We start from the raw sequence: 13,472 nt of genomic DNA on the forward strand, positions 1-13,472 counted from the left end.
TTTTTTGGTGTACATTCTGATAAAATCTTGAAATAGAAGAAGTACATGGTTATTATAAATGACTCAAGCGATTTCATAAATTTACTGTAGCTACAGTAACTGGGATATTGTCACCAAGCTCAAAACTCACATAAAATGATTCAAAAAGTTTTGTATTGTTTCAGCCACACTTCAGATTTCTGCCACGAGAGCGCAGCATAGAGCAGTTAGGTAAGATGGCGACAGGCGTGGAGAAATCTTATGTTATGCCTGAAATCTATTCACGGCAGTCTGCCGTAACAGTGCAGTGACACTTCAGAACTAAGTTCAAAAAAGGTCCACCAACTGTCAACTCCATTCGGTGATGGTATGCGCAGATTAAAGCTTCAGGAAGCCTCTGCAAGGGGAAATCAAAGGGTCGGCCTCCAGTGAGTGAAGAAACGGTTGACTGCATTTCGTCGAGTTTCACACGTACCCCGCAGAATCCGATGAACAGAGCAAGTGAGCTGAACATACCACAACCATCCGTTTAGAAGGCCTTAAAGAAACGATTGAAGCTGAAGCATTATTGCTTGCAATTGCTACTAGCTCTGACTCCCTTTGGGAATGTCAGATGCTTTCAATATTCGGCACAGTTGCAACAGCTTATGGAAGAGAATATGCTATATGAGAAACTCAGTTTTAGTGATGAGACAACATTTTTTGTGAATGGCAAAGTGAACATGTACAATGTGTGATTCTGGAGGACAGAGAATCCCCCCACTATAGTTCAGAACATTTCAGATCCACCAAAGGTGGAAAATTGCCTCATACCACCACTGGAGACCAAAAGTGTGGGCTACATCTACCAACAGATGCCAAGCCACTTCATTATCATGGTCGTGAATTCTTGAACTGAGAAACTGATGGATTGGTCGTGGTGAGCTGATGATCAACATTTTATGTCAGGATATCCACACTCTCCCGACCTAACCCCATGTGATTTTTTTTGTGTGGAGTTATGTGAAATATTCAATGTTTACGCCTCCTCTACCAATAAATACACGACGAGCTTGTATCAGCAGTGCTTTTGAAGACATTAATGTAGACATGCTGCACTGCACGTGGGAAGAACTTGGTTATCGACTTCATATATGTGGAACCAGTCAGGAGACACATGTGGACCGCTTAAAATATTTTTTTCAAGATTTCTATATTTGTCTAAAGGCCTGTGACAATATGCCAAATAATATAACTATAGCAAGCCTGTCAAATCTCTTCCGTTATTTATAACAACCTTGTATATTACTTAACTTCTCAAACAAATTCAGTTCTTTTTGCTCTTTGTGTAATTGCAAGTCTTGGCAATGAACGGACCAACCTCCTGACATATTTAGCTTATTTCCAATCAATAATGTCTTATGGAATAATTTTCTGGGGCAACTCGTCCCCCTTCTTGCAGCGGTGTACCGTAGGTCTCTAGAAGAGCGTAGCGTTCCAAAGGATTGGAAAAGGGCACAGGTCATCCCCGTTTTCAAGAAGGGACGTCGAACAGATGTGCAGAACTATAGACCTATATCTCTAACGTCGATCAGTTGTAGAATTTTGGAACACGTATTGTGTTCGAGTATAATGACTTTTCTGGAGACTAGAAATCTACTCTGTAGGAATCAGCATGGGTTTCGAAAAAGACGGTCATGTGAAACCCAGCTCGCGCTATTCGTCCACAAGACTCAGAGGGCCATAGACACGGGTTCACAGGTAGATGCCGTGTTTCTTGACTTCCGCAATGCGTTCGATACAGTTCCCCACAGTCGTTTAATGAACAAAGTAAGAGCATATGGACTATCAGACCAATTGTGTGATTGGATTGAGGAGTTCCTAGATAACAGGACGCAGCATGTTATTCTCAATGGAGAGAAGTCTTCCGAAGTAAGAGTGATTTCAGGTGTGCCGCAGGGGAGTGTCATGGGACCGTTGCTATTCACAATATACATAAATGACCTGGTGGATGACATCGGAAGTTCACTGAGGCTTTTTGCAGATGATGCTGTGGTGTATCGAGAGGTTGTAACAATGGAAAATTGTACTGAAATGCAGGAGGATCTACAGCGAATTGACGCATGGTGCAGGGAATGGCAATTGAATCTCAATGTAGACAAGTGTAATGTGCTGCGAATACACAGTAAGATAGATCCTTTATCATTTAGCTACAAAATAGCAGATCAGCAACCGGAAGCAGTTAATACCATAAATTATCTGGGAGTACGCATTAGGAGTGATTTAAAATGGAATGATCATATAATGTTGATCGTCGGTAAAGCAGATGCCAGACTGAGATTCATTGGAAGAATCCTAAGGAAATGCAATCCGAAAACAAAGGAAGTAGGTTACAGTACGCTTGTTCGCCCACTGCTTGAATACTGCTCAGCGGTGTGGGATCCGTACCAGATAGGGTTGATACAAGACATAGAGAAGATCCAACGGAGAGCAGCGCGCTTCGTTACAGGATCATTTAGTAATCACGAAAGCGTTACGGAGATGATAGATAAACTCCAGTGGAAGACTCTGCAGGAGAGACGCTCAGTAGCTCGGTACGGGCTTTTGTCAGAGTGTACTTACTTTATGTCAGACACCTTATGTTATTGGGAAAATGATTACAAATTTTTGCTGTTGCATATTGAACTCTTCTCTGGGCCACTGACGGCGTTAATAGTGGGTAATAAAGGACATTATTTCCTCTAGCGTTGTTTGTATGTACTTCACTATGCTTCTCAAATTGTGATGCATTAGTTATGACTAATTTCATACCTTCACCGAAGAGTCAAGCAGTATATTGCTCCCTCCTACGTATATCTCGCGAAGAGACCATGAGGATAAAATCAGAGAGATTAGAGCCCACACAGAGGCATACCGACAATCCTTCTTTCCACGAACAATACGAGACTGGAATAGAAGGGAGAACCGATAGAGGTACTGAAGGTACCCTCCGCCACACACCGTCAGGTGGCTTGCGGAGTATGGATGTAGATGTAGATGTAGATGTAGAGAGAACGTATTTATTGAACAAAATTTAGCAATAGGAATAACGAGTGGGATTCATCAGAAATCAACATGTAGGTACGTCTTCAAGGAGTTAGCTATTTTAATTGCACCAGCACCATACTGATGAAATACAAATGAAATTAGTCATAACTAATGCATCACAATTTGAGAAGCATAGTGAAGTACATACAAACAACGCTAGAGGAAATAATGTCCTTTATTACCCACTATTAACGCCGTCAGTGGCCCAGAGAGGAGTTCAATATGCAAACGCAAAAATTTGTGATCATTTTCCCAATAACATAAGGTGTCTGACATAAAGTAAGTACACATCTAACCGAAAACCACTTCTCTTGGACAACTCTCTCTCTATTTCATGGACGAACTTCTATTTAAAAACTGACATACTGTAAAAAGAACGAATGCTTAAGTATAATCGCGTAAGACTAAAGTAATATGTTCATTAATGTTAACAATAATCATACATACATATCCTGTAAAACGACTCATTTCACATGGCTTAGATGAAAGAATCGTTCAAAACAAGTAACACTTGTTGGAAAGTTCTACAGTTTGCATACTTTTGGAATAAAAGATACCACTCACCGAAAAGCAGATGTGCCCAGTCGTGGGTAGGCACATACAAAAAGTAAGAAAACTTGCTACCTTTAGGAGTAACCCTTTTTCGAGATAGAGTAAAATACCCAAAGAAAAGATACACACACACACAGACACACACACACACACACACACACACACACACACACATGCATGTACTCACATGCATATCACACTTATGGCACTTTATGGTGCTAGCTGGATGAACAGTACAATTCCTGCATTTCGGCAGGTGGAATAGGTTGTGGTAGGGGTTGTGTCAGGTAGGGAGGGTAGTGGGAAAGAGGGATGGGAGGAGCCTGTCTCCCTCTCTACCCACCCTACCTGACACAACCCCTACCGGAACCTATTCCACCTGCCGAAATGCAGCAAAATTGGAAATTTGTGGTAAGGTGTAATGGACCGAACTGCTGAGGTCATCGGTCCCTAAGCCTACACACTACTTAATCTAACTTACGCTATGGACAACACACACACCCATGCCCGAGGGAGGACTCGAACCTCCGACGGGAGGAGCCGCACGGACCGTGACAAGGCCCCATAGACCTCGCGGCTACCCCGAGCGGCCCGAAATGCAGCGCTGGCAGTACTACTCGTCGCGTATCTCCGTGCCGCCCGGAGTGGCCGAGCGGTTCTAGGCGCTACAGCCTGGAAACGCGTGACCGCTACGATGGCAGGTTCGAATCCTGCCTCGGGCATGGATGTGTGTGATGTCCTTAGGTTAGTTAGGTTTAATTAGTTCTAGGCGACAGAAGACCTCAGAAGTTAAGTCGCATAGTGCTCAGAGCCATTTGAACCATCTCTCTCCGACTATCCACCCGTCCTGACACAACCCTCCATGCAACGTACTCCACCAATCGAAATGCAGCACTGACACTGTTCGGTCAGCCCATGTAGGCTTGTGTGTGTGTGTGTGTGTGTATTTCCTTTGTATATTTTACTGTAGGTTGAGAAAAGATTACTCCGGAAGCTAGAAAATTTTCTTACTTTTTGTGCGCGCTTATCGACTACTCAGTGCTTCCGATTTTCGGTGAGTGATCTCCTTTATTGCATAAGTATTTACTAGCTGACAGTTGAGAGGAAGAGGAGGGAGACAGGCTGACCTGGAAAGGTGAGGTTGGCGAGGACGGGTGCGCTGGAGGCGACGGCGGCATCCACTAGGTGCGGGTAGCGCAGGCGCGCCCAGGCGGCCAGGTTTCCGGCGTACGAGCCGCCGAACACCACCCACGGCGCGAGCAGCGTGTCGGCGTGTTCCTGGCGGTACTGCCGGATGAAGTTGGCGAGGTCCGCCAGCGCCTGCTCCGCACTCAGGAACCGCAGGTTCTCCGTGGACAGGTCCCTGCGGCAGTGAAGTGCAAAGTAGGGCAACCGGCTCCGGTTGCACCGTTCTTCTCGAGTTCAGGCTAGTAGTTAACGTCATCTACAGGGTGACAACTAAAGAACTATATGGGGAAAAAACGTAAATAAGTTACGAGCTACAGCTTGCACACACATTATTCACAATATAAGCGTCACTACAGATATTCGGATTTAGGTTATGACATGTTCTACACTACTGGCCATTAAAATTGCTACACTACGGAGATGACGTGCTACAGACGAGAAATTTAACCGACAGGAAGAAGATGCTGTGATATGCAAATGATTAGCTTTTTAGAGCATTCACACAAGGCGACACCTACAACGTGCTGACATGAGGAAAGTTTCCAACCGATTTCTCATACACAAACAGCAGTTGACCGGCGTTGCCAGGTGAAACGCTGTTGTGATGCCTCGTGTAAGGAGGAAAGATGCGAACCATCACGTTTCCGACTTTGATAAAGGTCGAATTCTAGCCTATCGCGATTGCAGTTTATCCTATCGCGACATTCCTGCTCGCGTTGGTCGAGATCCAATGACTGTTAGCAGAATATGGAACCGGTGGTTTCAGGACGGTAATACGGAACGCCGTGCTGGATCCCAACGGCCTCGTATCACTAGCAGTCGAGATGACAGGCATCTTATCCACATGATTGTAACGGATCGTGCAACCACGTCTCGATCCCTGAGTCAACAGATGGGGACGTTTGCAAGACAACAACCATCTGCATGAACAGTTCCACGACGTTTCCAGCAGCATGGACTATAAGCTCGGAGACCGTGACTGCGGTTACCCTTGACGCTGCATCACAAACAGGAGCGCCTGCGATGGTGTACTCAACGACGAACCTGGCTGCACGAATGGCAAAACGTCATTTTTTCGGACTTATCCAGGTTTTGTTTACAGCATCATGATGGTCACATCCGTGTTTGGCGACATCGCGGTGAACGCACAATGGAAGCGTGTATTCGTTATCGCCATACTGGCGTAGCAACCGGCGTGATGGTATGGGGTGCCATGGGTTACACGTCTCGGTCACCTCTTGTTTGCATTGACGGAAATTTGAACAGTGGACGTTACATTTCAGATGTGCTACTACCCGTGGCTCTACGTTTCATTCGATCCCTGCGAAACCCTACATTTCAGCAGGATAATGCACGACCGCATGTTGCAGGACCTGCACTGGCCTTTCTGGATACAGAAAATGTTCGACTGTTGCCCTGGTCAGCACATTCTCTATATCTCTCACCAACTGAAAACGTCTGGTCAATGGTGGCCGAGCAACTGGCTCGTCACAATACGCCAGTCACTACTCTTGATGAACTGTGGTATCGTGTTGAAGCTGTATGGGCAGCTGTAGCTGCACACGCCATCCAAGCTCTGTTTGACTCAATGCCCTGGCGTATCGAGGCCGTTCTTACGGCCAGAGGTGGTTGTTCTGGGTACTGATTTCTCAGGATCTATGCACCCAAATTGCGTGAAAATGTAATCACATGTCAGTTATAGTATAATATATATGTCCAATGAATACCCGTTTATCATCTGCATTTCTTCTTGGTGTAGCAATTTTAATGGCCAGTAGTGTATATGCCTGCCATCATTAGCGATGGTGTGGAACAGACGAAAAGCGAAATTCTGCATGACCCGCTAAAGTGTCAGTACGTCGATGCTGACAATGACCTTCTAAGTGGCTGTTTTCAGCTCAGCAATGGTTTTGGGGTTATTGCTGTACACATTGTTTTTAATATAACCGCACGAAAAGGAGTCGCATGTCTTCAGACAGGGAGAATATAGTGGCCAGTCAAGGCCCATTCCAGTGGCCTCTGGATACTCTCGAGCCAGTATGCGGTCCCAAAAGTATTCCTCCAGGACATCAAACCCTTTTCTACTTCAATGGAGTAGAGCTCTGACCTGCATGAACCACATATTGTCGAAATCAGGGTCACTTAAGATAATGGGCATTAAATCATCTTCCAAAACCTTCACGTACCGTTCAATAGTTACAGTGTCATCAGGGAATATCGCACCGATTATTCCTTGACTGGACACTGCTCACCACGCAGTCACCCGTTGAGGGTGAAGGGACTTCTCGATCGCGAAATGAGGATTCCCAGTTCTCCAAATGCGCCGATTTTGTTTATTGCGAACCCATCCAAATGAAATTGGGCTTCGTCGTTAAACCCAACCATATTCATATCAAAGTCGTGTTCGTCAATTCTGTGGACAATAGTGTTGGTGAAACACAACCGCTGTCCCATAGCCCTGTGGCTTAGCGGCTGAATGATTTGAATTTTGTCTGGGAAGAGATGCAGGTCTTCAACAACAATTTGACGCAGTGCCTCACGGTTGACTGCCACCTGTTATGCAGCTCGTCTGATCGATTTCCTAGGGTTGATTTGAAACAAAGCGCGTGTCTTCCCGATGAGTACAGTTGTTTTCGCCCTTTTTGGACGACCGATACTGCCAACACTGTCATCACAAACACTACCCGTTGTATCAACCTTCCGATTCAAATTCTTGATTGTTTGGACCGGTTGTCTTCAGCTTGAATTCTGTCGCAAACCTCCTTTGAGCTACAGCTGGGCTGTTATTGCTTGCATAGTAGGCTTTCGCAAGCCTATACGCTCAGGCACACTTTGCCGTGACATTTTCAAGTGCAAATTGCCGGTAACGACAAGGCTCCCATGATGTCCAGCGGCCAGCTCCGCAGTTTGAACGTCCTAATGCAAACCGTTCAGAAGCTATGACGATTTTATTTCATATAGTTCAATAACTGTCACCCAGTATACACAGACAGTGCAATCGCACCTTGATATTATTACATGTATTACTTAAGGATGATTTTTAAGACAAGCTTTACACGCCAAAATCGGTGTTAGAAACTTCATCTACTGTGTGCAGTAAACAATGTTGAATGTATTCATCATATATAGATTTAACAGTATCTTATGCGCCACGAAAAACACCTCCGTACCCTAACATAATTTCCTCCGTTGGCACCAAGCATGATGGCAGCTAGTGTTCACGAGGTACTCGCCAAACCTAAACACTTCCATCGAAATTCGACAAGAAATAGTGTGATTATAACTCTAGTGATCCAGTCTCCAGTGCCGTCGCTCTTTACGTCAGCTCAAGTGACGTTTAGTATTGACTACAGAAAATTGTGGCATATGATGAGCTTCTCGACCACTGTACCACATTCTTTTTAACTGCCTATGCACAGTCATTGTGCTAATTGGACTGCTGGTAACGATTTGGCGCTCAAGAGTAATTTCTTCCGCTGATTTCACGCCATTTTTTCAAGCACCCTCGACAATGCTCCACAGGTCCTTTTTCTCAACACATGACGTTACATCGTCTTGTTTTATCTATGGTTATTCCTTCGCTTGTCCACTTCACAATCACGTCACCAACAGTCGACTACAACAACTTTAGAAGAGTTGATGGATTTGTTACTCAAGTGACATCAAGTAACTAGTCTACGTTCGAGGTCACTGAGCTCTACTGACCGACCCACTCAGCTGTTTCTGACGCAACTTTTACACTTCTGCATTCCGTTCTCGTGACATCTGTTAATGTGTGAAATCGTATGGGACTTAACTGTTAAGGTCATCAGTCCCTAACCTTACACACTACTTTACCTAAATTAAAGGACAAACACACACACCCATGCGCGAGGGAGGACTCGAACCTCCGCCGGGACCAGCCGCACAGTCCATGACTGCAGCGCCTGAGACCGCTCGGCTAATCCTGCGCGTCTGACATCTGTTGGTCAGTTCCGCGTTACACTGGGGTGTCTCGATGCTTTTGATAAGATAGTGTACCTATTCCACGCATTGATTAGCTCTAACGTTATGACCATCTGCTTAATAGCGTGTTGCATTTGAAATGCATTACAGCAACGATACAGGGTAGCGTATTTGTCAGGTCCCCGGTAGGTTACTGGAGGTAACAGACATGTGTGCCCAGCGTTAGCCATATGTTACAGGCTGATGTTTTCGGACGTTGAAGCTGGTGCTCGGTAGTGAGCCGAGTCGGCTTGTATTGACTGCAGTACGTATATCGAATCTCTGCTTCGTTTTCCCTCTGGTCGCTTGGCGGCGCCCTTGCACCGCGTCTTCCGGTTTGAGATGTTTGTGAGGACGAAGAGTGCGGAACGGACAGTCACCGGCGACGAGGAGGTAGGAAGTCGGAGGAAACATGTGTTGTCACCCGACCGATTTGCTCTTAGGGAACTGTTGCAACAGGAACAGCTTTGATTATGATTAGCTGACTCCGTGCGCTGAAAGGTTACCTCTTTCTGTTGTCGAATCATGTCGTGTGATCTCGTTTGGTTGCGTTTGCGGGCTCTGTTGCTATTGCCTTGCCCTATGTGATTCTTCCCTGAGCTGTGAATTTGTGTTTGGGGGAAGTTTGTATCCGCCGTTAGTTGGTCTGCATCGATTATAGAAACTGTTTAAGCCTGTCCACTTCGGGGTTCGCTGAGCACCCTTTGATGCTTTCCTGAACACTAACGGGGGTGACGATTGCGGTGAAAGTTTTTTTTAACTGTTTCGTTCTAAGATACCTCCGGTAATGGAGTTATATTGGGCGTGGTGAACCTTCTCGCTTAAGTTTTTCTCCTTGCCAAATGATGCCTAGCATTACTACTGCTACAATCTGTGTGAACTGTGGGAATTTGACGGCAGTCGCAGGTGCTACTGGTTCTGTCATGAACATTTATGATTAATGTGCTCTTTTAATTGTGTTTTAAATTCTAATCTGCCCAGATCAGTTAGCATACCATGTGCGCTTCCGGACAGCTGTGAAACTTTCTGTGTTTGAACCCTTGGGTGTTGCAAGACGAGATTTCTTGCCTGGTTCATGGAGACTGGTGGGGTCAGCGGGCCATCTTGTAGCTGTATCTGACCGTTACATTATTCTACATCTACGTGGATACTCTGCAAATCACATTTAAGTGCCTGGCAGGGGGTTCATCGAATCATCTTCACAATTCTCTATTATTCCAATCTCGTATAGCATGCGGAAAGAGCGAAAACCTATATCTTTCCATACGAGCTCTGATTTACCTTATTTTATCGTGGTGATCGTTTCTCCCTATGTAGGTCGGTGTCAACATTCGCATTCGGAGGAGAAAGTTGGTGATTGGAATTTCGCGAGAAGATTTCTTTTCAATGAAAAACGCCTTTCTTTTAACGTTGTCCAGCCTAAATCCTGTATCATTTCTGTGACATCTCTCCCATATTTCGCGATAGTACAAAACGCCTTTCTTTGAAAATTTTCTATGTACTCCGTCAGTCCTATCTGGTAAGGATCCCACACCACGCAGCAGTATTCTAAAAGAGGACGGACAAGCATAGTGTAGGCAGTCTTCTTGGTAGATCCGTTACATTTTCTAAGTGTCCTGCCAATAAAATGCAGTCTTTGGTTAGCCTTCCCCATAACATTTTCTATGTGTTCCTTTCAATTTAAGTTGTTCGTAATAGTAATTCCTAGGTATTTAGTTGAATTTACGGCCTTTAGATTTGACTGATTTGTCGTGTGACTGAAGTTTAACGAATTGATTTTAGCACTCATGTGGATGACCTCACACTTTTCTTTATTTAGGGAAACTGCCAATTTTCACACCATTCAGATATTTTTTCTAAATTGTTTTGCAATTTGTTTTGATTTTCTGATGCTTTTTAGTCGATAAACGACAGAGTCATCTGCAAACAACTGAAAATGGCTGCTCAGATTGTCTTCCAGATCTTTTATATAAATAAGGAACAGCAAAGGGCCTATAACACTACCTTGAGGAACGCCAGAAATCACTTCTGTTTTACTCGATGACTTTACGTCAACTATGTGATCTCTGTGACAGGAAATCACAAAACCAGTCACATAACTGAGACGATATTCCATAAGCATGCAATTTCACTACAAGCCACTTGTGTGGTACAATATCAAAAGCCTTCCGGAAATCCAGAAATACGGAATCGATCTGAAATCCCTTGTCAATAGCACTCAGCACTTCATCCAAACAAAGAGCTAGTTGTGCCACCTGGGGTGCAGATCGTTCTACGCTGCTGCAGCTCTACAGAGCCCTTGCTCAATCCCGCCTTTACTATGGGAGTCTGGTTTACGGTTCGGCGGCGCGTTTACTCGACCCAGTGCACCACTGTGGCGTTCGCCTAGCGATGGGAGCTTTTAGAATGAGTCCGGTGACCAGTGTCCTGGTGGACACCGGAGTCCTTCCATTGCGGATCCTACGTGCACAACTGTTCGCCAGTTACGTTGGATGAGCTTCTGAATTACCGTCTCCTTTCCCACCCGCGGCAGTTCATCTCACGCATCGGCGGCCCAGCAGGTCAGGGCTCACGACTGCAGTTCGCATGCGAACCCTTCTATCCGAAGTGGAGTCCTTCCCTTCATCACCTCTACTTGAGGTCCATTCACGTACACCTCCATGGTGTACACCTCGGCTGAAGCTTCGTCTGGACCTTTGGCATGGCCCTAAGGACTCTGTTAACCCCGCCACTCTCCGCTGTCACTTCCTCTCGATTCTTGACGTGTTCCGGGGCTCCGAAGATGTTTACACTAACGGCTCAATGACTGATGGTAATGTTGACTTCGCCTGTGTCCACAGAGGACACATTGAACAGCATGCCTTGCCCACTGGTTGGAGTGTATTCACTGCAGAGCTTTTGGCCGTATCTTGCGCACTTCAGTACATCCGTTTCTGTTCTGATGAGTCGTTTCTTCTCTATCCTGACTCCCTGAGCAGCTTACAAGCTATCGACCAGTGCTACCCTCGCCATCCTTTGGCAGCGAACATTCAGGAGTCCATCTCTGCCCTGGAACAGTTCAGTCGTTCAGTGGTGTTTGTGTGGACCCCAGGTCACGTATGAATCACAGGCAATGAACTTGCTGACAGGCTGGCCAAACAGGCTACGCGGAAATCACTCCTGGCGATGGGCATCTCTGCAACTGACCTGCTTTCTGTCTTACGCCTCAAGGTTTTTCGGCTTTGGGAGACGGAGTGGCATAACAGATTCACAACAAACTGCGTGTCATTAAGGATACTACGAGTGTGCGGAAGTCTTCCCTGCGGGCTTCTTTCAGGGAATCAGTTGTCTTTTGTAGGCTCCACTTAGGCCATACGTGGCTCACACATGGTTACCTCCTCCGTCACGAGGGCCCACCTCATGTTGCTTTGGCTCCCAAATGGCAGTCGTTCACCTCTTGCTGGACTGCCCACTTTTAGCCGCTCTGTGGCGGACTTTTAACTTTCCCAGCACCCTACCTTCGGTGTTTGGCGACAATGCCTCAACGGCAGCTTTAGTTTTCCGTTTTATTCGTGTGGGTGGGTTTTATCAGTTGATCTGAGTTTTAGCGCATGTCCTTTGTCCTTCTGTATCCTCCACCTTAGGGCTTTTAGGGTGGAGGTTTTAATGTTTGGCAGAGTGGCTGGCTTCTCCTTTTTTATCCTCATGGTCAGCCAGCCATGTTAATCTGATTTCTTGTTTTTAATCACTTCTCCCTGTTTCTTGCGTCTCTCTTGCTTTGACCATTGTAATGTTTATAGTCCTCCTGTCGTTCTTCTGTTTCTTCCTTTCTCGTGTTATTGTGCCGTATATCGTCTTTGTTTACTTCTTTCCCTTTGGTAATTGTTCTACTGGAAACAAGAGACTGATGACCTTGCAGTTTGGTCCTCCCCCCCCTCCCCCTTTTAAACCAACCGACCAACGAAATCGATGGCCATGAATGTCTTTTTTTACAGCTCCAAAATTATGTTAATGGCATGGAGAGAGATTGGGACAGCATGAAGTATGTGTTAGGGTTTCCACACCGAAACTTCGCCAGTGTATTCGAAGTATAATAATTAGTGCTTCCTGTAGCCTTTTGTCAGGGCGTCTATGGACACGTTGGCGTCGATCTGACCTCCAAAAATGTAAGCGAAATTCTTCGCTGAACATCACAGTATGCCACTCAATGTTCCAGTTGACGCTGGCTCTACATCGTGCAAGTCTCTGGTGCCTGTGGTATGGTGTCAGGGGTCAACAACCTATGAAATGCAAGATTTCAATTCTGCTTGCAGTAATCTGTTCCCGAATGTGACATCCTGCGTGTAATCTCTGCCTGCATTTCAGCTGAAAACATCAGTCTATTCCTCAGAGCCAGTTGAACAATTCTTCGATCATCTCAAGGTATAGTTGTTCTCCAAGGATCTATGCTTACTGCTCCTGATGTAATGTCCTGAGTCCATTTCATCACCACTCAGCCTGCAGGTATCGCACTACTGTCAACTGTCTGTGTTATATGTTTACAGTATATGATAGTCCCATGCCCCCCATGCCAATGATTAGAACTATCTGAAAGTCGAAACGATGGCGATGAGCTACACGTGCATGCTGTGTTGCTATCTTCACTGAAAAAAATACAGTAATGTTAGAGACACACAATACCCAGCATATACCTACACCATTTTTCATCTGTAGAAATGGCTTTC

The 13,472-nt window shown here is 45.5% G+C and overlaps 1 protein-coding gene across 1 annotated transcript in view; it reads right to left on the minus strand.

Annotated features, from left to right (window-relative positions):
- Positions 1 to 13,472, minus strand: part of LOC126188486 (thymus-specific serine protease-like) — a 103,034-nt gene that overhangs the window by 69,657 nt on the left and 19,905 nt on the right. The window contains exon 3 of the mRNA XM_049930090.1: positions 4,725 to 4,960. Coding sequence (XP_049786047.1) covers positions 4,725 to 4,960 — 236 coding nt within the window. The remainder of the gene's footprint in view (positions 1 to 4,724; positions 4,961 to 13,472) is intronic.

Source organism: Schistocerca cancellata, chromosome 5, assembly GCF_023864275.1.
Source record: "Schistocerca cancellata isolate TAMUIC-IGC-003103 chromosome 5, iqSchCanc2.1, whole genome shotgun sequence".
Taxonomy (NCBI): Eukaryota; Metazoa; Arthropoda; class Insecta; order Orthoptera; family Acrididae; genus Schistocerca; species Schistocerca cancellata.